The sequence below is a fragment of the Nicotiana tabacum genome, chromosome 3 (assembly GCF_000715075.1).
Source record: "Nicotiana tabacum cultivar K326 chromosome 3, ASM71507v2, whole genome shotgun sequence".
Taxonomy (NCBI): Eukaryota; Viridiplantae; Streptophyta; class Magnoliopsida; order Solanales; family Solanaceae; genus Nicotiana; species Nicotiana tabacum.
In genome coordinates, this window is record NC_134082.1 from 38,466,420 (window position 1) to 38,492,906 (window position 26,487).

Genomic DNA, 26,487 nt, shown 5'->3' on the forward strand with positions numbered 1-26,487 from the left:
GAACATGGAATTACCACAAGGAACAAGGCCAGGCTAGTGGTCCAAGGCTACAATCAGGAGGAAGCGATTGGCTATGATGAAACGTTTACTCCAGTGGCTCGCATGGAAGCTATTACAATTCTAATCGCTTTTTCATCTCATATGGAATTCACCTTGTTCCAAATGGATGTTAAGAGTGAATTTTTAAATGGACTCCTTAAGGAAGAAGTCTATGTGAAGTAACCCCTAGGGTTTGAATGTCATGAGAACCCTGAATATGTGTTTAAACTGGACAAAGCGTTGTACGGACTAAAGCAAACTCCTCGAGCTTGGTATGAAAGGTTGTCAAAGTTCCTCTTGGAAAATGGATTTAAAAGAGGGAAAATTGACAACATTTTTTTCTTAAAGAAACAAGGACGGAACTTGCTCATTGTTCAGGTCTATATTGATGATATCATTTTTGGAGCAACAGCTGATTCTCTATGTGAAGAATTTGCAAAACTCATGGAAAGTGAATTTGAAATGAGCATGACGAGGGAACTGAACTTCTTCTTGGGTCTTCAAGTAAAACGGTCCCCAAAGGGTATATCCATTTGTCAGCAAAAATACATTAGGGAGCTCTTGAAGAGGTTTGACATGGAAGCATCAAAGGTGATAGACACTCCCATTGCTATTGCCACTCGACTAGACATGGATGAAACTGGATCTCCTGTGAATCAAACCATGTATAGAGGCATTATTGGGTCTATCCTCTCTCTCACTGCCAGCAGACCTGATATTATTTTTAGTATGGGGTTGTGTGCAAGGTTTCAATCAAATCCCAAAGAATCTCACTTGAAGGCTTCCAAAATAATACTGAGATATCTCAAAGGAACACATGACCTGGTGTTGTATTATCTGACAGGTGACAGTTTTAATCTGATTGGGTATGCTGATGCAGATTATGCAGGTTATCTTATGGATAGGAAAAGCATTTCTGGAATGGGTCACTTCTTAGGTTCATGCCTTATCTCTTGGGGCACAAGGAAGCAAAATTCAGTGGCTCTTTCAACAGCTAAAGCTGAATATGTAGCCGCAGCATCCTGTTGTGCTCAACTTTTATGGATCAAGCAGCAACTAAAGGACTTTGGAGTACTCACTGAGAGTGTTCCCCTTCTATGTGACAACACTAGTGCACTCAACATGGCCAAGAATCTAGTTCAACACAAAAAGACAAAACATATTGATGTGTGGCATCACTTTCTGAAGGATAATGTGGAGAAAGGGCTGATATGTATGAAGTTCTGCAGCATAGAAGATCAAATTGCAGACATTTTCACCAAGGCTCTAAGTAGGGAACAGTTTGAAAGAAACAGAGTGAAGTTGGGGCTTTTAAAGCCCAATTGAGAACCTTTTTCCTCTTTATCTAGCTATGAAAATCACCTTCAAGAAATCTGGCTAAAAGTGTTTTCTGACCATGTCTAACGCACTTCAATACCATTGCAGGTAAACACGCATGATGAGTATCGAAACTGTAGATGCAGTGAATGAATGATAAAAGAGGATTGATTCTTTCAAATAAAAGGTCAAGAACTTGGTTCTTCTACCAAAGGTTAGTAGTTTTGTGCATACTTTAATACACGTCTTAAAAAGGGTACAAAACACAACTGCCATGTCATTCAACTTTTCAGATCCTGCTATCACGTCTATTCATTTCAAATCGTTCCATCTCCCTCTGAAACATTGCAATTCTCCATGCCCAACCGCCGTTTCAAAATCGGTGCATATTCCTCTCTCTTCATAATTATCCTCTCCTCCTAAAAACCCTTTTTTCTGCTCTTCCTAACCATAAGTCTTACATTAGAATTTCCCAAAACCATCTTCACACCACTTTTTCAATGGCTAAGACAACTTTCGATCTCCCTGCCTCAGTCGTACCTACTACTAATCAACCTATGGAGCCTTCCACTCCCACTGAGCCTTCCTCACCCACTATTACTTCTACCGCTACAATCACACCTCACCTAGTTTCTCAGTCTCATCCTAATTTAGAAACCCTTAAAACTGTTGCTTCGTCCTCCACATCGTCTAAGGCTCCCACCAGTCAAAGACAAAGTAGAGAACACGGTCAAAACCCTGAGGTCACAAAGAGTTCTGCCACCATTCCTATCGATTCCATGGTGGTAGTAGTGTTGATACCCAATTTTTTCCTATATATTTTTAATATGCAAAATACCTTCAAAACAGCATATATATGCATATATAATCATGTCCAAGGTTTATATTATTTTTTCCATAATTTTAAAGTTTTAAATTGATTTATTTTCTCCCTTTTTATCAATAAAATCCCTAATAATTATTTCTAAAATTATTGTTTTGATAATTCATCTATTGTATTTCTATATTTATACCAAAATATGGCTATTTTTATATATTTTTTATAATTACATTTAGTATTTTTAAAGCTAAATTGCACATAATTACAATATTAGCCCTTTTAAGATTTAATTATGTTTTATATGCATAAAATTGGATCCGGTTTCTTTAAATTTCTAATTATGAACTATAAATCATATTTACATTTTAAATTATTTTTTAGAAATTATCTACTATTTTTATAAATTAAATAGGGAAAAATTAGCTATTTAAATTATAGCCAAATTGGATTTCAACTATAGCCAAATCGGACCCCAATTCCCAACCCAATTTTTACAATTAAAAAACCCGACTCACACCCTATTAACCCATACCCAAACTCGGAACCCACCTACCCCGTTTAATCTCGACCGTTGATTTCCCAGATCAACGGTCCACGTTATTTCTTTTCTTTTTTAATCCAACGACAACCCAACCCCATTCTCTCATTTGCACTGCCCTTGAATCTGTACCTCTCAAATTCTCTCTAAGACCTAACCCTAACCCTAAAATGCCATCACCGGCGTGAACCCCTCCTACGATGTTTCTATATCTTCTCCAACCAGACCTAGTCTTCCACACACCATGGCTCTTCGATTTCTTAGATCCTTGAGATTTTCTCAAGGGAACCCCAACAGGTTCCGGTTTGGAACTTTGTTTATCAGCCTGTCTCAGGCCATTTTCCGTTTGTGAGTAAGGACTTCTTCTTGTTTTATTACGGATCTATGGGTTCTTGACCTATTCTATCATCTTTACTACTTTTCTGGAAATCCTAGCTTTAAATCCTCCGATCTTTTTAGATTTGTGATGGATCTATGTGTCTTTTAAGGTTCTCACATGTTTTCCTCAAACGATTTCTCTAATATCAAATGATTTCCTCATTTTCCAGACTAGGGTTTCAAAACCCTTTTTGCAAAAATGATTTCTTTCTGATTTTTAGCAATTACTTTGTGATTTTTAGCATGTTCAAACATCACTTGAGTCTTTCCTTTTGCTCGATTCATTTTTGTTAAGAAAACATAATACTTCTGGGTTTGATTTGAAGTTTGAGACTATTTTTCATGTATGTTCTATTGATTGTTCACATAATTTATATTGATTTTGTGTAATCTCCTTAGACCCGCGATATCTTCCCTAAATCTATGATTTTGTATATTTTCCTTGTAATTCTGTACTGATTTTTTTAATTTCTTCCTTACCTTTGTGATACTTTCCTTAGTTAGTGCTGATTCCCTGTGATTTTTAATCTCATTCGTGATTCTTTGAACTAACTTTCAGAATTAAAATTGTACTCTACCTTATTTATGTGCACAAATACGTTGTTAGTTATTTAACGTGTACTTTCCTTACTTGAAAATATTTTGTACTTAGTCCTTAATACATGTTACGTGCTTTTACTACTCCTACTTTGGTAAAATCAGTCTTATAAGCAATTCTTTTCCCTATTTGATACGACTTGTGCCCGTTTGAACTATGACTCCCTAATTGAAGGGAGTTCGGGTCTTTAATTGATTCTAATTTGTATTATTTCTATAATTGTGCTAAGACACTACTTATTACCTCATTTTCCTGCCTGTTCTCAGACTATAAATGCTCTACCCTCTCTTTAGCATAGGACACGAACAATTACACTGTTCTGAACTCTCTCTTACACACACATACATACTCTCTTATTTCTCTTGCTGTTGACTTGATACTCAGTCGGCTACAAGCCAAAACTGAGTGATTATATTGTTTTACCGCTCTACTGCTCTACACACTACTGCTCTACTTCCTTTCATTATACAGCTTTTTCACTCCTCACTCTGCACTTATTCTCTCATTTTTACTGGTATGTTTTCAGTTTAACCTACAACACCCAAAACAATATGTCTCTATTTGTATTGCACTTCCTTTTGTCTCTCTTATGCTTCTACTTGTGGTTCTGTTGTCTCCCTTGCAATTAGCATGCCTATTTTGCCATATGATTACCCCCTTCCATGTAATTCAGCATATCTACTGCTTTCTTACATTTTCTACTACTATTCTGCCCTACACTCTAACCCTTAATACATCACAAGCATGACACCTAGTCACTATGTGATTCTGAACCCGTCCCCCTAAACCTAATGAGTAACTCTGCTTAGCACCCCTTAATCTAATACTGTTAAGCTCCTGGCATGAACCTTTTGTGATAGACTATTGTTGTGACTATTTAAGTTTTGTAGTACTTCTATGGTGTCAACATGTGTGCTTATATGTTTTCACATATGAACTACTTGTCCCCAATTCCTCCTTTCCCTGTCTGTGTTTGAACTATGTATGTAGATCTAGTTTTGAATTGTTGATTGTCCTGTTTCTTTTCTTCTTCAAACTGGTTTTTCACCAAGGCAAACTCTTCTATTTCTTTCCAAATCTTATTTCAAACTAATCATTGTCAAAATTGTTTCCAACTCAACTCTTTTAAATCTATGTCAAGTACTTTCACATATACTCTTAGACCACTAGGTTCTGCCCCTTTTGTGTGATCCTTGCCTTGGGACCCTTGAGCTCCCTCTGAACTTGAAAACATAAAAGTTGGCCTTTCCATACTGCACTTACTCTGTCTTGGCTATGAAATCTGGGTGTGAGCACTGCCCGGGATTCCTTGAGGTCCTTAGGTAACTCTGACACACCCAGATATGAGAAAGACTATGGAACAATCTTGGCACTTAAGGTGATTTATTACATAACTCAGGGGAAGTCCTAAGGTACTGAAAGTCTGGGCCTGTTTCAGGCTCTCTATAGTGTAATTTTTACTTTTCTTATGAAATTCATTTCAGTATTGGTCTGTAATAATTGGTAAACGACTCTGGGGTTGGATAGTGAAAAGGGGTGGGTAATATGCATGTTGTAGTATAATCCAGGGTAGAAATCATATTCCTAGGTTTACTTTCTCTATGCGCAATAGCAACCATGTTTAGGTACAACATGCCAAGCATGCCATGCATTAGATATCATGCTATTTAGGATTTATATGTACTGTTTTCAGCATCTCATCCACACTTAGAAATAATGTCCATAGGGTAGATAATAACAATAAAATAAGCTGCTATTATGTGATTCTGCCCACGTAAACATGTTCTGAAATTTCATTTAGAAATCCTGCCTTAGGGTAAATGTGTTGACACAATTTGTTAATCATGTAATCACCATTTTTCAACCATGCTCCGCACTTAGAAATCCTGCTTTAGGTAAACAAAAAAAACTGTCACTCCTGCCTATTTTGAAACTGTGCATAACTTGATATGCATTTAAAAATCCTGTTTGAGTTATTATGCATCATGCTGCATTAGACATCATGTTATAGGATCGCACTTATTCAGTCACACCTAGTCTAAACACAGAGGTCTAAACGGTCCTCCTGTTCTAAATAAATTGGCAATTAGTCTCTGGATGTTTGCAACATTTAGAACTGCATGGTATTAGGTATAACAACCTGGAATTATTAACAAAATTGAAGAACTGCTACATGTTATTTTATGCCTAGGCAAGCCTTAGGCAATCAACTTTAAAATTAAACCAGAACCATCTTTATGATTAGTGTTTAACTGTCAACGTGATAAAAATTAGTAGGCAAGCCTGATTCGGACTTCTTGTCTGAGTCATGTAATAAATCTGGTTCTGCTATTATCACTTAGATACCTTGTTAGGATATGAATTTAGACCTTAATTGCGTATGAGTCATGTTGTTTATGTGTACTATGTGTGGAGGTATATCTGAGCCTTTCATTTGTCTTCCATGCTCCTCTTTATTGAAGTCCTACTTGTTTATTGTATGTCGCCTTAGTATTTTATCTTTAAACTTGAGGGTCTGCCTAGAACCCCCCTTTATAGGATAAAAGTCTTAAATTCTTCCGGGCCTGATAAGAAGGGATGGGTAACAGCATGCAATAGGTGTCGAGACCAACCTTCTCTTTAATTACCTTCACGGGGCGGGAAAGGGTAGATATGGACATGATGACCGGTGCGTTAATACACGTGTAGCCCCTCTTTGAGGAGTATCATACCTGGTATTGCATTGATGTGATCCATATTATAAACAAAACTTGGACACCCCCACAAATGTTCTTAAATTGTAATTCTTTTTAAACTCTTTGTTTTTCAAGCATTTGTGTATTTAAACTTAAATCCCCTATTATTTGAGTCATACTTGTTTATTTGTTACTTATAAAAATTCACAAAAAAACTGTTTGGCCGGGAACCACACTAGTGGATCCTGAGGGGTGCCTAACACCTTCCCCTTAGGATAATTTTAAGTCCTTACCCTGTCCCTGGTTACCAAACGTAGTTATAAGTGAACCCCATAGGTGTCCTAACACACCTTAAATTGTTAGGTGGCGACTCTTCAAAAATGCAAACCCCCTTTCCAAAAGGAAAGACTTGTCCCAACCAAATGTCATAAACCCAATTTCGTGAAGGAAAAAGGGGGCGGCAGCATGGCGACTCTACTGGGGAATATCTAGGCTTTTACCATTTCATACCGTTTTGGTAAATTTGTACCCCTCCTATGTGCAATTATTTGTTTAATTCCATTAAGCATTTAATTTCTTCAAAAGCAAAACTGGCATATCCTTCTTGTTTCCTTCCTTTATAACTGCTTTAAATTATAAAACTGCTGTATTTATCGCTTTCTTAACTTGCAAATACATGTCAACATGCTTGATGAGTGATTTGCGGTAAAACTAGTTGATCAGCGGTGCAGACGACAGTTCCGTGCCTTCTCCTTTGAGTTGTCCGCTCAAGGGTACCAGTCTAAAATCCCATAGAAACCTTACTTTATTTAAATTGTGCATGCATCATGGTCAAACCTAGTCGGGTCAGTTATGTTGTCCGCATAATGATCTTTTAAGATAGCCTTGTCCAAAGTCCACTGGGTTTCCCTAAACCCAAACGGACATCACCACGTTCTGTGCATTAATTTGGAGAACTAAATATCGATGTGCTGATAATAAATGTATAAATAGTCGAGTCCGATGGGGGTAGGGTCTAACCTTTTTTGTTTTGCAGAAAATGAGGCACGAGGTCCCCAATTTCCGTATGGTTAGCACGCCCCCACTCTTGCTAGACTGGTGGAGGAGTCTCCCATCAAATGACCAAATCAATAAGTGGAAAGAGAGGGCTGCCAAAGCTAGTGAAAAGTTGGAATATTTGGAATACAGTCTACTGGAATTGGAAGGAAAAGTGAGAAAGAGAGTCACCGACTACCAGAACGCTGAGGGAAACAAAGGAGAACACCTGGCAAAGGCATTTTTACTGGTGAACCTACACGAACTGGAGGATTTGATCAACGAGAGCATTCAACCTGAGGGAGGTCCTTCTGAGGCCAAATAGATTAGGTTTACTCGCTTTCCAAATGTAATAAGGCCAAGTGCCAGTAGTGACTTGTTATTATCTTAGTATCGTTTTGGGATCCATCTATTTTTATATTATGAAATGAAGCATTTATTAGCATTAAAAGTTCTCCAAGTCTATTTGTCGCTAGGCCTACCTCGGGACAAAGAGGTTCCCAAATTAGGACACGCTTTACATTCCTGCACTATGTGTATAAATATTGCAATACTTTTTATAATCCTCACTGACTTGATTACCTTTTTTTTTATTTTTTGTTTTTAATATTCCCCTCCCCAAAGGTTGGTTCATGCACTCTAGCATCATCATCTTATTTCATAAGATCCAGGGGCCCTCTACCCACTCCTCTTCTTAGTCCCATTAAAGGAAAGAACAAAGGCAAAATGGAAGATTTAAACAACATCATGAATGAGAACACGGCTGAACGGGTAGAGGCCACTGATGGCCAGGGTATTCGGGTTCCTAACGAGAATGTGTCACAACTTGCACAGAAACTATTGAAATTCTAGGAAGAGCTCGATCAAGTTCGGAATCTGGCAAACCTGTCATTTTCCCTCAGCACCCCAGATATCAACTTCCCCAATGCTCAAAACACTACACCTCCACAAAATATCCCAAAACAGCAGAATCATCCCGAGCCTCATCATCACGCTGCTCCTCCAAAAAATCAATGCAACACCTGCCATACCCCAAACAACACTCCATTACTTATCCCAGAACCTCAGAACTCCACAAACGGCCATTTTCACACCCATACACCAGGCCACCATAACATGCCTACCTACGTGGAGACCATGCCACACCCCACCCAACCTATCTCATGCACACCTGATTCTGATGAAAAGGATCTGCTTATCAGGAACTTGGCTGAACAACTTAAGAAACTGACCAGCCAGATTCAGGGCGTTGAGGGAAGCAAAGGAATTGAGGGGCTGAACTATGAGGACCTTTGCATACAGCCTGATGTCGAACTGCCTGAGGGGTACAAACCTCCTAAGTTCAAAATGTTTGATGGTACGGGTGATCTAAGGGTTTATCTAAGGACATATTGCGACAAGACGGGAAGGATGAAAGGATCCGCATAAAGCTGTTCATGAGGATTTGGAAAGGAGGTGCATTATCTTGGTACATCATCCGAGATCCCAAGAAGTGGTCAAGCTGGGTGGGCATGACGTCTAACTTTATGGACAGATTTAGGTTTAATAAAGAGAATGCACTAGACGTGTTCTATATCCAGAATTTGAAGAAGAAGCCCACGGAGACGTTTCGCGAGTATGCTACGCGTTGGAGGTCCGAAGCTGCTAAGGTCAGACCCGCCTTGGAAGAGGAGCAAATGAACAAGTTCTTTGTCCGGGCTCAGGACCTGCAGTACTATAAATGGCTGATGATGATTGAGAACCACGAGTTCTTCGACATTATCAAACTAGGTGAAAGAATTGAAAAAGTTATTAAAAGTAATATGGTTAAAAATTTCGAAGTGTTGCAAGCTACAAAAAAGGCTTTACAGTCCGGTGATGTGTCCAAGAAAAGGGACGTAGGTGCCGTGATGGTTGCACAAAGGACCAAGTCTACCCTTAAATACCAAGCTTACTCAACACCTCCACTCATATACCAGCTAACCCCAAATTACGAAGCACCCTCATACCAAGCTCTGCCAACTTATCAGTCATCTCCACCTCCTACATATCAACCTACTTCACCCAGATACTCCCAACCTGCTCATGTCTACCAAACTTTTAATGCTCAACCATCCCATTATCAATCACCCCCTGCACGCCAAAATTTCCCTGGACCCCGACCTAATTTTGATCGCAGACCTCCAAAACAATATACAGCCATCGCTGAACCCATCGACCAGCTATATGAGAGACTCAAAACTACTGGTTATGTCACCCATATCCCTGCTGCAACCCCTGAGAATCCTTCTCGGTGGGTTAACCCGAACAAGTCCTGTGCATACCACTCCGGCATGAAAGGGCACACTATCGATGAATGTCGCTCCTTGAAAGACAAGATACAGTCCTTAATTGATAACAAGATCATTGTGGAAAAAGAACCCACTCCAAACGTCTGCAACAACCCTTTGCCAGACCATAAGGGTAGAGGTATCCACATGATTGAAGTAGAAGATGACTGGGATCCCAAGGGATCAATCGGGTTGATCGCAGAAGGTGATGATCCGAAGAAACTGACAATTACTCTCAATCTAATCATAGTCCAGATCCAACCGTTTGAGGACGCTGAGGTAAATATGTATGTACCTTTTGAGTTTGAAGCAGCGCCATCCGCAAAGACACCGGTACCAACTGAGGTTGAATTCGAGTCTCTGGCAAATGCACCCGCACCATTTGAGGTCGCAGTCTTGCCACACAAGGCACATGTTCCATTTGAAGTAAAGATAGCTGCCCCAGTCCTAATGGCGATGTCTACCATGCCACCATTCTATACAAATCTTGTACCCTGGGACTATACAACTGAGGCGAGAAGGAAGGGCAAGGTCAGGATTGAAGAAACTATCGCAGCACAGGGTATAACAAGAACTGGTAGAGTCTATACCCCTGAACATCTGGCTGAATCAAGCAAGAAGGCCTCCAACCGGATGCCCCTCATTGAGATAGGTCTAGACAACCTTTAGAGGAAAATATAGGCTAAGGAATATTCGGCCATCGACTAGTTAAACAAGACGCCAGTACAAATATACATTCTCTCTTTGCTACAAAATTCTGAGACGCACAAGAATGCTTTGTTAAATGTGCTAAATGAAGCGTATGTACCAAGTAACATCACTAGCCGGGAAGTGGCTAATATTGTAGGACAAGTGCTGGAAGGCCATATGATCACCTTTCATGAGGACGAGTGATAATAGGTGAATTTAACTATAATTAGGCCCTAAATAACCACATTCTTGTATAGTTTGGATGATAAAAGTGATAACAAAATGCTCTTATTAGTGTTTTTCATGCTTTGTAGGTTATATATGACCATAGAAGGCTATGGAGTACTTTTGGGATCAAATATGGAGAAAAAGAGGCCGATCGTAAAATTCCGTCAAGTAAACCACGCGAAACAGCTCAAGTCAGAACCGAAAGAGGACTGATGCGGTTCCACCGCGACCGCGGTAGAAGAGGGCCGCAGACAAAGTGAGAGTCAGAGAGCATGTTTGGTCGTGGTTTGACCGTGAATGCGGCAGAACCGCGGCGGAGGCGGAGAACTTCAGGGACTAAAGTGCAAAACACGGGATTTTTAGCCCAAAACCCTATTTTAAACACTAGACTTCGCCCAAGAGAGGTATGTATTGATTTGGAAAGTATTTTGGCAAGGAAAAACAATTGTGAGAGATCACCCAAAACATCTTTCTTCTTTTCTTTGATTTTTCTTGAAATTTTTATGATGAATATTATTTTAGTTTGTTTACCCATAGTTATGAGTAGTTAAATCCTTTGTCTAAGGTTTTGATGGAACCTATTGGGGGATGAACTTCTTTTTTATGTGAATACAAATTGCTAGTCTCAATCTTTATTTGTTCAACTTTGTGCATGTTGTAGTTAATTGACAGGATCCTCACTTAGCTGTGCCTATTTAGTGTGCATAACTCGGGAGAGAGTGCATATTTAGGTTATTGTTGAACAACACCACTCCCAAAGTATAAGAGGGATCTATAACTGCGGGTTTAAAGGCGGGATTAGGGATAACGAAGCCTTGAGTGCAATCTAAAGTGAACCGTGTTAATTAGAGCTAGCTAGTGTATCTCGGGAGAGTGCATTGAGTATATTACTGTGATTACTCGGGAGAGATTTACGGTAAGATGAGCGTTCATGATTGATAGAGAGGTGTTGGTCAATTTGTATGAAGCATAAACAGAAGGGATTCCATCAATAGGGGAAGTCATTACCTTAGCGTTTTCTCATTATTGTTCACAATCTTAGCATCCTTAGTTTACAAATGTTTATTTACTTGCAATTTTAGTTACTAAAGACACCATCAACTGTGATTCAAACGTTTGGGGAAATTGGTTCTCAAGAGTTTAGTGGGTCTAAAGATAGTGATTGATAGGTTAACTCTCTGTGGATTCGACTCTGGGCAGAATACTCAGGTTATATTTGCAACGTCCGCAGGGTCCTTTTTATAAGGCATAGTTGGGCGTGATCAAATTTTGGTGCCGTTGCCGGGGAGTTAACAGAATTATCAATTACCATTGATAGAAATACAAAAATTCTTAGTGTAGTCAATTTTCTCTACACCAAGTTTTGATTGAAATTTTTGACGGTTGTTGACGTGGTTGCACAGGTGTATGCCTAGAAACTCTACGAGGACTGGAGAATTACTTAAAGGACTCTCAGACCCCAAGAAAACATTCCAGATATTGAACTGTGCCAACAAAAGACTTCAACAACCTCATCAAACACACAAACTCGAAATTGACATGGGTGACGTAGACAACGTCAACGGAAACGTCAGAGATATGGCACCTCCTGTGCCTGAGGCTGCACTATATGACTGGGCACAACCCACAGCTGACAATCTGGCCACTGCCATTGTTGTGCCCGTGATACAAGCTGAATTGTTCCAGATCACGAACAACATGCTGCACTTGCTGCAAAACAAGGGACTATTTTCTGGGACACCAGCCGAAGATCCTCAGCAGCACTTGAAGAACTTCCTGTCGATTTGCAAAATTCAAAGGCAACCCAATGTAACTCCGGAAGCAATCAGGCTGTTATTATTTCCATTCTTGGTGACAGGAGCTGCTCAGGTCTGGCTAAACTCACTCCCCATAAACTCTATAGAAACTTGGGATGCGTTAGTCAAGCAATTTCACATCAAGTTCCACCCGCCCAACAAAACGGCTCAACAAATTGATGAGATCGTGAGCTTTAAACAGAAACCAATGGAGACACTGCATGACACATGGAGCCGGTTTAAAGGAATGTTGGTTATATGTCCACACCATGGTATTCCAGATCAGATGTTGGGACAACGGTTTTACATGGGACTGTCAGATAGCATGAAGAACATTGTAGATGCTTCAGCTGGTGGGGCATTTTTGAGCAAAACTTGGAGCGAAGGTCAGAGTCTGCTTGACAAAATGGCTCAAAATTCGGGGTGGACGACGAGGAATGCACCTATCACTCCAGTGGTGCACTCAGTGCATTTTGAAACATCAAATTCCATGGCTGAAAATGTGGCTACCCTCTTGACACAGATGAGTATACTCACCAAAAAGGAGGAGGAATCAGGGCAGAAACAACAAGTGCACATTGTAGATACTACCAATGGAGGGCTTGTGCACATCTTGCAGTAGTCAGCCAGTTGGTAATCCTTGGAATGCAGAACATGATCGTCATCATCAGCACCCTGAAGACATGAACTATGTGTCAAACTATGGAGGCCAGAGATAGGGCAATTAGAACTGGGGTCAGCAAACTCAACAGCCATACAGACCACCTCAGCCACAGTACAACGCTGGAAGCATGAGAGGTATGAGACCTCCCAACAATATGGCACCTTATCCAAGGCCACAGGGGTACAACAATCAGTAGCAAGGGTATCCCCCACCTCAGCAACAGCATGGTGGAAGGCAAGAAGATGGGTTCACGAGACTTGAAGCAATGATGCAGCAGGTTATTGGGTCCAATGCAAAAATAAATGAAAGAGTATATGCACATGACGCAGCAATCAAAAATATTGAAGTGCAATTGGGCCAAATTTTAATGTCTCTGAACAATCGTCCTCAGGGGACATTACCTGCAGACACCCAGATTAATCCAAAAGATCAGGGCCCAATGCAGCTGATGGCGGTGAGTCTCCGTAATGGCAGGGATCTAGATGTAGAACAAGAGAGAGCTCGAGAAAATATACAGGCTAAGACATTCATTCCAGTGCCCATTGAGATGGATGAGTCTACGATACTGACAGAGGTGACAGTCCAGCCTGCTCAGGAAGAAAAGAACATTCAGCAGGAGACCGAGAAAGTAGCTGAGCCAGTAAAAGAGCCAGTAGTTGAAATAGTAGCTGATAAAGAGAAGTCCCAAGTGATTGGGAAGAAGAGACCTCCTGCACCCTTTCCACAGAGGCTGGCCAAGCATCAAAAGGAGGAGCAGTATAAAAAATCTTTGAAATGCTCAAACAAATCCAGGTAAATATTCCACTGATTGAAGCTTTAAAGGAGATGCCTGGGTACGAAAAAATGATGAAGGACTTGATGTCCCGGAAATTTGATTTTCAAGACTTGGCTATGGTTACACTTACTCAGACCTGTAGTGCAGTAGTGACGAGACCTATTGCTGAAAAGTTGTCTGATCCAGGTAGCTTTACAATTCCATGTACTATTGGGAATTTCGCCTTTGCTAAGGCGCTCTGTGATTTAGGGGCCAGCATTAATCTTATGCCCCTGGCTATCTATAAGAGGTTGGGAATTAGGAGATCTAGACCCACCTCCATGTTGTTGCAGTTGGCCGACAGGACTGTGAAGCGTCCATTCGGTATCCTTGATGATGTGTTTATTCAGGTGGGGAAATTTGTGTTCCCTACAGATTTTGTGATCTTGGATTGCAAAGTGGATGAAGAGATTCCTATAATCTTAGGAAGACCATTCTTGGCCACGGGGAGAGCTCTGATTGACTGTGAGACTGGGGAGCTCAAAATGAGACTCAATGATGAGGAAATAACATTCAATGTGCAGAAGTCTATGAGGAGACCAAGCGAGTTCGCCAATTGCTCTCTTATTGATGCCGTGGATATAATTGTAGAGTCTGATGATGAGGTGTTGACAATTGAGGACCCCCTTGCTGCATGTTTGATGAACTTAGATGAAGTGAACGGTGAGGATTTGGCGGAATGGGTGTTGGCATTGGAAGGCAGAGGGTTCTGGGAGAGAAATCTAGAGTTTGAGCCCTTGCACTTAGTAAAGAGAGAAACTCCTCCAGCTAAGCCATCCATTGAAGAACCATCAAAGCTGGAGTTAAATTCATTGCCATCCCACCTCAGGTATGAATTTCTGGGACCTGACTCCACATTACCTGTTATTATCTCATCTAGTTTGTTAGATATGCAGGTTCAAAAACTTTTACAAGTACTAAAGGAGTGCAAAACTGCCATGGGGTGGACCATGGAAGACATCAGGGGGATCAGCCCCGCCTACTGCATGCACAAGATTCTGCTGGAAGAGGGGCACAAACCTTCCAGGGAACATCAGAGGAGGATGAACCCCAACATGAAGGAAGTGGTGAAGAAGGAGGTGATAAAGTGGTTGGATGCGGGAATTATTTTCCCAATCTCTGACAGCAGCTGGGTGAGCCTAGTGCAATATGTTCCTAAAAAGGGTGGCATGATGGTTGTGACAAATGACAATAATGAATTGATCTCAATAAGAACCATCATAGGCTGGAGAATTTGTATGGACTATCGAAAGTTGAATTTAGCCACCCGGAAAGACCGCTTCCCACTTCCCTTCATTGACCAGATGTTGGACAGATTGGCAGGGAGGTCACACTTCTGTTTTCTAGATGGGTACTCAGGGTACAATCAAATCTCCATTGCACCGGAGGACAGAGAGAAGACCTCCTTCACATGCCCGTATGGCATTTATGCCTTTAGACGGATGCCCTTTGGCCTATACAACACACCTGCCACATTCTAACGGTGCATGATGGCCATATTCACTGACATGGTTGAGGACATAATAGAGGTGTTCATGGATGACTTCTCAGTAGTGGGGAATTCATTTGATGAGTGCCTGATAAATCTGACGTGTGTGTTGAAATGGTGCATCGAGACTAACTTGGTTCTGAACTGGGAGAATTGCCATTTCATGGTACAAGAAGGCATAGTCTTGGGGCACCGGGTGTCAAGCAAGGGAATAGAGGTGGATCGGGCGAAAGTTGATGTAATAGCAAAGCTTCCTCAACCAACTTCAGTCAAAGCCATCAGAAGCTTCCTTGGACATGCCGGTTTTTACCGGAGGTTCATAAAAGACTTCTCCAAAATCGCCAACCGTCTCTGTAAGTTGTTAGAAAAAGATCACCCATTTTTGTTTTCTGATGATTGTAGGGTAGCATTTGAGGAGTTGAAAAAGAGACTGGTCATAGCACCCATCATTGTTGCCCCCAACTGGGAGCAACCGTTCGAACTAATGTGTGATGCCAGTGACTATGCAGTGGGAGCAGTGCTGGGCCAGCGGAAAGACAAACTGATGCACCCAATCTACTATGCTAGTAGAACGCTGAGTGGAGCCCAGTTGAACTACACTATGACTAAAAAGGAGATATTGGCTGTAGTGTTCGCATTTGATAAGTTCCGATCCTACCTGATAGGGTCCAAGGTAATTGTATATACTGACCATGCAACTCTCAGGTACTTAATAGAAAAGAAAGAATCTAAGCCACGCCTGATTCATTGGATGTTGCTATTGCAAGAGTTCGATCTTGAGATTCGTGACCGTAAGGGCACTGAGAGTCAAGTCGATGATCATCTATCACGACTTGAGGGAGCTGAAAATGTAGTTGAGGTTGAGGAAATACTGGAAACTTTTCCAGACGAGCAGCTGCTTGCCACCACTTATTAGGAAGCGCTATGGTATGCAGACTTTACTAATTACCTGGCCAGTGGTATAGTTCCTCACGACCTTTCATCGGTCCAAAGAAAAATATTTTTTCGTGAAATCCGCTAGTATTACTGGGATAAACCTTATCTGTTTAGAATATGCCTTGATAATATGATCTGGAGATGCGTCCCCGAGATAGAGCAATTTTCTGTTTTGCAGGCTTGTCACGCATCGGCGTATGGTGGACACTTTGAAGGGGTTAGGATTGTGGCAAAGGTGCTAGAGGATGGATTCTTCTGGCTGATAGTGTTTAAAGATGCGCACCTATGGGTGAAGGGCTGCAATGAATGTCAGCGGACCGGGAACATTTCCCGACGCCACGAGATGCCCATGAACCCAATTCAAGAGGTGGAAGTGTTTGACGTCTGGGGGATTGACTTCATGGGTCCCTTCGTCAGCTCCTATGGCAATAAGTACATTATTGTTGTTGTAGACTATGTGTCCAAATGGGTGGAAGTTGCAGCGTTACCCACCAATGATGCAAAAGTGGTGGTGGGATTTCTAAAGAAGAACATATTCACCCGCTTTGGGACACCACGAGCAATTATCAGTGATGGAGGCACTCATTTCTGCAACAGGGCCTTTGAAAAGTTGCTTGTTAAGTATGATGTGCGCCACAAGGTGGCTACTCCTTACCACCCGCAAACTAGTGAACAGGTTGAAGTGTCCAACAGAGAAATCAAGAGTGTGTTACCCAAAACTGTGAACGCCATAAGAACTGATTGGGCGAGGAAGCTATATGATGCACTCTGGGCTTACAGAACTGCCTTCAAAACTCCAATTGGTATGTCACCATACAAGTTGGTGTTTGGGAAGGCCTGCCACCTACCAGTGGAACTTGAACATAAAGCGTGGTCGGCATTGAAACAGCTGAACTTAGACATGGAAGCTGCGGGCACGTCAAGAGTCACTGAATTGCATGAGCTCAAGGAGTTCAGATATCTTGCTTTTGAGAGCACAAAATTGTATAAGAAGAGAATGAAGAGGCTGCATGACCAGAACATTGTTGAGAGAAATTTTAAACTCGGGGACATGGTATTGCTATACAACTCAAGACTACGTCTGTTCCCAGGTAAACTTAAGTCATGATGGTCTGGACCATTTCGAGTAGTTGAAGTTTTCCCTTCAGGAGCTGTTAAGATTGCCACAGAGAATGACTCTCGTACGTTTAGAGTCAATGGTCAAATATTGAAGCCATATGTGGGCATGATCGAGAAAAAGGAAGTGTCTGAGCTGCACCTGACTGAACCACAGAGGTCGAGCAAGCCATAAATGCGCTCATCCTGCGTCGTGCCTCGACGTTAAATAAGGAGCTGCATGGGAGGCAACCCACGAAATTGTTGTAAGTGTAACACATTATATTAAAAAAAATCAAAAAAAAAATCAGACAACTGCCCAGACCGCGGTCAGAGACCCCCTCTGAACTTCATTCACCGTATTTCCACTGCGACCGCGGTAGAACCACGGTGGGGACCCCTCTCGGAACTTCATCTACCGCGGTTCAACCGCGGCAGACCCCATCGGGCCCAGGTATGCAAAATTTTATTTTATTTTTAATTCACCCCTCCCCCCTTCTAATTCACCTAACCCTGCACCCACCCCAAAACAATTATTCCCCCTCCCTATTCAGAATCCCTCCCTTCTCTTTCTCTCTCAAATCCCTCCCTCACTCCCAAAAGCCGCCATTGTTTTCTTCTCCACACCTCCTCTCACCACTACCCACCCCTTCCTACCTTCATCAAGTAAGTGTTCTCTTCTTTTTGATTCTATTTCTTCTTCTAATTAGTGTAATTTAGTCTAAACTAGTTTAGTTAAACCCTAGGTAGGAATAGTGTAGATTTTCTTTCAATTTTTGCTTCTTCTCTGTTTTTATTGTTGTATTTGCTTCTTGTGGATTTGTTTGGTGCTAACATGGTTGGGTCTTTCTTATACTTCGATTGTGGGGGTTGTTTCAATAATTTGGAGGCCTAGAAATAATTTTTGCGGTGTAGTTTGGTGGAGGGCCCTCTTTGGCCGAAAATTTGGGGCTTGTGGTGCTATTTTGAGGTATTTTGTCCCTATCCTAGGTTGTGGTGGTGTTGTATTTGGTGAATGGTGGTGTTATATTTAATGTGTATCACTTGAGGGAGTATGTGTGGGGTGTTGTATGTCAGAATTTGTTAGAAAGTTGTGGGGCCATTGTGGAGGTTGTAACCTAGAACACCTCACTAGTTGGGGGTTTGGCATAGTGTATGAATGGAATAAATGGGGGTTATTATTTGGTGCCATCGGGTGGTGAAGTCTGAGTAACCATCCGGCTGGCACATGTAGGATATCTTTGATGGTTCTCTTGTATTCTTTTCAGGTCATATGGCTCGTAAGAAGCAAAAGAGATCGGCAGGCACATCCCAACAGCCTACATATGATGCCTCAAGGTTCGAATCAGAATTGGTAAAGGACGACTTTCATGCCAAGGCCTCAAAGAGCTTCATCCCTGAGATTCCGATTGACAGGGCAGCCCTCCGTGCAGAAAAGGAGGAGATGTATGAGGAAATCCGGCGGAGGGAAATGGAGTTCTTATTTGATAAACCTGAAACGGTGAACAGGATGCTTGTAAGAGAGTTCTACGCGAACTGCCCATCACATACGTTGCGGAAGGTGACTGTGCGGGGCAAATGGGTAGATGCCTCAGTTAAAACTATTCAACAGGTGTTGTGGCTGCCCCGGTTTACTGGTGACGTCGACTATTACCAGGATGCACCAGGAGTCACTTGGGATATTATGACTAATGCACTCTGCATAGGGCGGAAACCAATCTGGATACGTAACCATATCACCCTGAACTCCAATTCATTCATCCATTTGGCTAAGTGTTGGCTCACTGTCATTTGCAGCCGGTTCTTGCCCTCAGGCAACACGACTAACGTGAACTTCCAAAGAGCCCTCTTGATGTGGTGCTTTGTCACAAAGAAAGATTTTGATGCGGCAAGACTTATTGGTGATGAAATGATCATACGGTCCCCGCTGAGGTCAAAGGGATTCTACTTCCCCTCCCTGGTGACTACATTGTGCCGGCTGAAGAATGTCCTCACCCATCCTACTGATGGAGAGTTGCCCCCTAAAGCAGCTTTCAGAGCTTCGGGCATCACAGTGGGCAGGAGTGCACGCACCACCATTCAGATCGATGATGAGGATGATGACCCGGTTCCCATGGCACCATCTAGGAGATCCTATGACAGTGACGGACCCTCTCAGCGCCCCCATGCTGGGGCAGGCTTATCCAGATCACAGTCCACCCAGCCTATGTTGCGTACTATGGAGGAAGAGGTCGCGGATCTTCGCACCTCGGTGGAGGGCCTACACACGCGTATGGATGCCATGTCTCAGCGGCAGGCCAGGTCTGAGAGCCGGTTTATGTCCTGGTTCCGTGCTTTGGGGAGAGCTTGCCATATGGACCCCAGCACCGTCTCCGACTCTGACTGAGGCTCCGGGAAGTTTTCTTACCCTTCTGCTCGTTATTTTTTATATGACATGTGGACATGCCATAATTTTTAAGTGTGGGGTGGGAGACTTGCTCGGGTAATGTATTGTAGTGTATATAGACATGGTGTATGTTGTAGTATTTGATTGGTGTTGCTATGTATAATTGACTGTACTCACATTAGAAGTAACTGACTTGGCCCAACAACGGACACTTGTCGACGGGTCTCTTGAGGGTCAAAGTCGAATTTGAAAAAACAAATGTAGAGGACTCGGACGGACCACTTGGACAGTACTCTTGAGGGAAGTAGTCCATGTAGTTTCTTTATTTTATTTTATTTTTTTTCTTTTTTAGGTAGTGTAGTAATTTTCCCTTGGTTTTTCTTTTGACCACGGTTCTTTTCCAAGGGCTTTCCTTGAATCGGGTTAGGTAGATTTTTCGTTTGTAGTTTTAGGACCAAAAGGGGTGAAGGCTAGAATGCAACCCTTGATGTACACACCTGAGAATAACAAAAACGAACACGAGGGTGCGACGTCTAGGCTCGTTTGTAGACTCGTAAATCTATGCCTTAATTTTGCACATACTGTCTTGCTTGAACGCTCGTATGAGTGTGTTGATAAACTGATTCGGAATGAGTTACATTCCAAGTGTGTGTGAGCTATTACTTGTATTCTGTGCTTGCATGTGATACCTAGAACTTGCCCTGTGTGTTTGCAAAGCGAAATAGAAGCTATTTGGTTTTAGAGATGATTGAGGCATTTTTTTGTGTAGCCTATATATTTGTGAATCCACCTGTATATATTGCCATAATTAACCCCTTTGAGCCTGAAGCCTGTTCTTTGATAACCCTATAATGACCTATATCCCTGTGTTTGAATAGTTTGACTCTTTGAACCTGTACCTCCTAGAAGCACTTGAATTACTAAAGAACATACAAAAGTCAAAGTGTGGGGTGGTAAGAAAGTAGGAAAAAGGGGAATCAGGAAAGAAATACTTGAATGGTGCAATGGATTTGTAAAAAAAAAGCATGTGACTCAGGAAGAAAAAGTGAGTTTTCACCTCTGTTAGAGTAACTAGAGTGAGCATGAGTGTGTCATGGTGTTAGAGTCTTCATCTGAGGCGTGACTGTTGCACTGCTTAGGTTGTTCCTTCATAATGGCGGGTGTGGCATAAAAATTGGGTAATGCATCGAACGATTAGGCCTAGAAGTGTGGTTTAACTTGCTCGAGAACGAGCAAAGGTTTAAGTGTGGGGTGTTGATAATAGGTGAATTTAACTATAATTAGGCCCTAAATAACCACCTTCTTGTATAGTTTGGATGATAAAAGTGATAACAAAATGCTCTTATTAGTGTTTTTCATGCTTTGCAGGTTATATATGACCAGAGAAGGCTATGGAGTACTTTTGGGATCAAATATGGAGAAAAAGAGGCCAATCGTAAAATTCTGTCAAGTAAACCACACGAAACAGCTCAAGTCAGAACCGAAAGAGGACTGTCGCGGTTCCACCGCGACCGCGATAGAAGAGGGCTGCAGACAAAGTGAGAGTCAGAGAGCATGTTTGGCCGTAGTTTGACCGCGACTGCGGCAGAACCGCGGCGGAGGCGGAGAACTTCAGGGACCAAAGTGCAAAACACGGGATTTTTAGCCCAAAACCCTATTTTAAACACTAGACTTCGCCCAAGAGAGGTATGTATTGATTTGGAGAGTATTTTGGCAAGGAAAAACAATTGTGAGAGATCACCCAAAACATCTTTCTTCTTTTCTTTGATTTTTCTTGCAAGTTTTATGATGAATATTGTTTTAGTTTGTTTACCCATAGTTATGAGTAGCTAAATCCTTTGTCTAAGGTTTTGATGGAACCTATTGGGGGATGAATTGTTTATGTGAATACAAATTGCTAGTCTCAATCTTTATTTGTTCAACTTTGTGCATGTTGTAGTTAATTGATAGGATCCTCAATTAGCTGTGCCTATTTAGTGTGCATAACTCGGGAGAGAGTGCATATTTAGGTTATTGTTAAACAACACCACTCCCAAAGTATAAGAGGGATCTATAACTGTGGGTTTAAAGGTGGGATTACAGATAACGAAGCCTTGAGTGCAATCTAAAGTGAACCGTGTTAATTAGAGCTAGCTAGTGTATCTCGGGAGAGTGCATTGAGTATATTACTATGATTACTCGGGAGAGATTTACGGTAAGATGAGCGTTCATGATTGATAGAGAGGTGTTGGTCAATCTGTATGAAGCATAAACAGAAGGGATTCCATCAATAAGGGAAGTCATTACCTTAGCGTTTTCTCATTATTGTTCACAACCTTAGCATCATTAGTTTACAGCTGTTTATTTACTTGCAATTTAGTTATTAAAGACACCATCAACTGTGATTCAAACGTTTGGGGAAATTGGTTCTCAAGAGTTTAGTGGGTCTAAAAATAGTGATTGATAGGTTAACTCTCTGTGGATTCAACTCTGGGCAGAATACTCAGGTTATATTTGCAACGTCCGCAGGGTCCTTTTTATAAGGCATAGTTGGGCATGATCAACGAGCTGCCACCTGAAGGGCTGGGGTACAACAAAGCACTGCACATCACCATGCAATGTGAAGATTATTTCATCACCAGAATCCTGATCGATGGAGGTTCCAGTCTTAACATTTGTCCGCTGGTAACACTCAAGACGTTGGGTAGAGGGTTGTATGAGATAAAGGATGGAGCAATCAATGTGAAAGCCTTCGATGGTTCTCAAAGGTCCACCATTGGTGAGATTAGTCTATGCCTGCAGATGGGACCAACCTGGTTCGAGGTCAATTTTCAAGTAATAAATGTACCAGCGTCTTACAACTTGCTGCTGGGACGGCCATGGATTCATGCTACTGGGGCCATAGTATCAACACTGCATCAGGAAGTAAAGTTTGAATGGAATCACCAGGAAGTTATCATTCAAGGCAATGGTAGCAACCCTATATACAGTCGTCAGACCATTCCGGCAAACGAGGGAAGAAGGAAGCTGGGTGGAGAAACTTACCACCACATTGAACGGGTCAATGCTATCGACAAGGACAAATGGTGGGATAACAAAATCTAGAGTATACTGAATTGGAGTGGGTACGAACCTGGCAAAGGACTCAGCAAGAAACTCCAAGGAATCTCTAAACCCATAACACTCAAGAAACATGGCACTACCTTCAGTTTGGGATATGAATACACCTGGGAAGAATTCAATAATTGGTCGCCACCATGGCGCAGTCCTTACTTCCCACCAGAGCGGCCAATACCGCATCTAGAGTAGACCTTCCAATAGGCCGACATTATTTATGGGTCAGATGAAGAAGAAGCACATGTAGCAGTGAAGAACTTGTTTCTAGAGGACAGTGATATGGATTGTTGCATTATTCTTGAGGAGGAGGTGGAGGAAGGCCCTTCCATACAGGCTGTGAGCAGAGGGGCACATCTCAAGAATTGGACCATCAGGACAACCAAAGCCCGACGTGTCTCGGGCATTACTATTACTTGTCTTGATGAACCAATGATTGTGACATGCAATGAGACAACGCAACAAACGAACATGGATTCAGAAGAAGATGACATACCTAACGAGATTGTCAAAGAAGTTGAGATATTTAAGAATAGACGTAAGTCCAACCTAGACGAGACCGAGATTGTCAACCTAGGAGATGCTGAAAACATCAAGGAAAAGCGAATCAGCATTCACCTACCGCCATCAGAGAGGGAAGAATACACAAAATTTCTAAAGGAGTATAAGGATGTATTCTCCTGGTCGTATGATGACATGATTGGTCTGAGTACGTCTATTGTTGCTCACAACTGCCAACCGATCCAATGTGTCCACCGGTAAAGCAAAAGCTTAAAAAGTTCATGTCTGATATGAGTTTGAAAATCAAGGAAGAAGTCACCAAGTAGATCAATGTTAAGGTTCTCAGGGTAGTAGAATACCCGACATGGTAAGACAACATTGTGCCAAAGACGGATGGGAAGGTCAGAGTCTGTATCGAATACCGGGATCTCAACCAAGCCAGTCCGAAAGACGACTTGCTTTTGCCAAATATACACATCTTGATTGATAATTGCGCCAAGCATGAGCTACAGTCATTCGTAGATTGCTTCTCCAGTTATTATCAGATCTGGATGGATGAGGAAGATGCTGAGAAAATGGCTTTCATTACGTCGTGAGGAGTGTACTGTTATAAGATGATGCCATTCCGCCTGAAGAATGCAGGGGCCACCTACATGAGGGCCATGACTACCATCTTCCATGATATGATACACAAGGAGATAGAGGTATATGTGGATGATGTTATTATCAAATCCAAGAAGGCCACTGACCACGTAGAAGATCTGAGGAAGTTCTTCAAAAGACTGCGAAGATACAACCTGAAACTAAACCCCGCAAAGTGCGCATTTGGGGTTCCTACTAGAAAATTGCTTGGGTTTATTGTGAGCCGCCGAGGAATAGAACTAGATCCATTGAAAGTCAAAGCCATTCAAGAACTACCACCACCAAGGAACAAGAAGGATGTGATGAGTTTCTTGGGAAGGCTTAACTACATCAGCCAATTCATAGCACAGTCTACAATTATCTGTGAGCCGATCCTTAAGATGTTAAAGAAGGACACCACCACCAAATGGACCGATGACTGCCAAAAGGCCTTCGACAAAATCAAGGAGTACCTCTCAACACCACCAGTCTTAGTCCCGCCCGAGCCAGGTAGACCCTTATTACTCTACCTTGTAGTGTTAAATGGAGCTTTCAGCTGCGTTCTGGGGCAGCATGATGAAATAGGGAGGAAGGAACAAGCCATTTATTATCTCAGTAAGAAGTTTACCTCGTACAAGGCCCGGTATTCTCTATTAGAATTCACATGTTATTCTTTGACTTGGGTAGCTCAGAAGCTGAGATATTACTTCCGCGCCTATACTACATATCTCATATCAAGAATGGATCCTTTGATGTACATCTTTCAGAAGCCCATGCACACCGGCAAGTTAGCCAAGTGCCAAATCTTGTTGAGTGAGTTCAACATTGTTTACATAACTCGGAAAGCGGTCAAGGGATAGGCACTGACAGACCACCTTGCTGAAAACCCCATGGATGGAGGATACGAACCCCTGAAAATGTATTTTCCTGATGAAAAGGTATCATTCATCGGAGAAGACATTGCGGAATCCTATGACTGTTGGAGAATGTTTTTTGATGGAGCAGCAAACTTCAAAGGAGTTGGCATAGGATCAGTCCTAATATAAGAAACTGGTCAGCATTATCCGGTGTCTGCCAAACTCAGGTTCCCCTGCACCAAAATATGGTCGAGTATGAAGCCTGCATCTTAGGACTCAAAATGGCCATTGACATGAACGTTCAAGAGCTGCTAGTGATTGGATATTCAGACTTGCTTATACATCATGTACAAGGAGAATGGATGACCAAGAACTCCAAGATACTACCGTATCTGCATCATGTACAGGAATTGAGAAACAGGTTCACGAAGACGGAATTCCAGCATGTTCCAGAATCCAGAATGAGTTCGTCGATGCATTGGCTACCCTATCATCTATGATACAGCATCCCGACAAGAATTTCATTGATCCTATTTCGATGAAAATCCATAATCAGCCAGCTTATTGTGCCCATGTTGAAGAGAAAGCAGACGGAAAGCCTTGGTTTCATGATATCAAGGAATATTTAGCAAAGGGAGAGTACTTGGAGCTCACGAGTCCTACTCAGAAATGCACACTTTGGAGATTGTCCAACAACTTCTTTCACAGCAGAGGAATCCTGTATAGGAAGACTCCCGATTTAGGATTATTAATATGTGTCGACTCAAAGGAAGCATCCAGGCTACTAGAGGAAATTCATGCTGGGACCTGCAGCCCACATATGAACGGTTTTGTCTTAGCAAAGAATATACTCCGGGCTGGTTACTTTTGGATGACTATGGAAACGGATTGCATCCAGTATGTCTGGAAATGCCACCATTGTCAGATACAGGCAGACATGATAAAGGTACCTCCAAGTGAGCTTAACACAACAAGCTCACTGTGGCCATTCACCGCCTGGGGAATGGACGTTATTGGACCAATCAAGCCTGTTGCTTCCAACGGACATAGGTTTATCCTGGTAGCCATCGACTATTTCACCAAATGGGTTGAAGAAACATCTTACAAGGCAGTGACTAAGAAAGTCGTGGCGGATTTCGTTTCGCGACCGTATCGTGTGTCAGTTCGGAATTCCAGAGTCAATCATTACTGATAATGGCTCTAACCTCAACAGTGATTTGATGAAATCCATGTGTGAAACCTTCAAGATCAAACAAAAGAATTCTACAGCCGACAAACCTTAGATGAACGGAGCTGTAGAAGCCGCCAATAAGAATATCAAGAAGATATTAAGGAAAATGATAGAGAAGCACAGACACTGGCATGAGAAGTTATCATTTGCTCTACTAGGGTATCGCACCACAGTCCGCACATCAACCGGGGCAACTCCCTATATGCTGGTTTACAGTACAGAGGCTATCATTCCTGCTGAAGTGGAAATTCCTTCCCTAAGGATCATACAAGAAGCTTAGCTCGACGATGCAGAGTGGGTAAAAAGTCATTATGAACAACTAACCCTTATAGACAGAAAGAGAATAAATGTAGTCTGCCATGGTCAACTCTATCAGA

At 42.0% G+C, this 26,487-nt stretch overlaps 2 protein-coding genes across 2 annotated transcripts; both read left to right on the top strand.

Annotated features, from left to right (window-relative positions):
- Positions 1-669: 669 nt before the first annotated feature.
- On the top strand, positions 670-1,365 carry LOC142176087 (secreted RxLR effector protein 161-like). The gene has a single exon (XM_075243155.1). The coding sequence runs from the start codon at positions 670-672 to the stop codon at positions 1,363-1,365; it is 696 nt and encodes a 231-aa protein (XP_075099256.1).
- A 12,565-nt stretch (positions 1,366-13,930) lies between these two features.
- LOC142176089 (uncharacterized) lies at positions 13,931-16,306 on the top strand. The gene is made up of 3 exons (XM_075243158.1): positions 13,931-14,225; positions 14,328-14,730; positions 16,096-16,306. The coding sequence occupies exons 1-3, from the start codon at positions 13,931-13,933 to the stop codon at positions 16,304-16,306; spliced, it is 909 nt and encodes a 302-aa protein (XP_075099259.1).
- Positions 16,307-26,487: the final 10,181 nt, after the last annotated feature.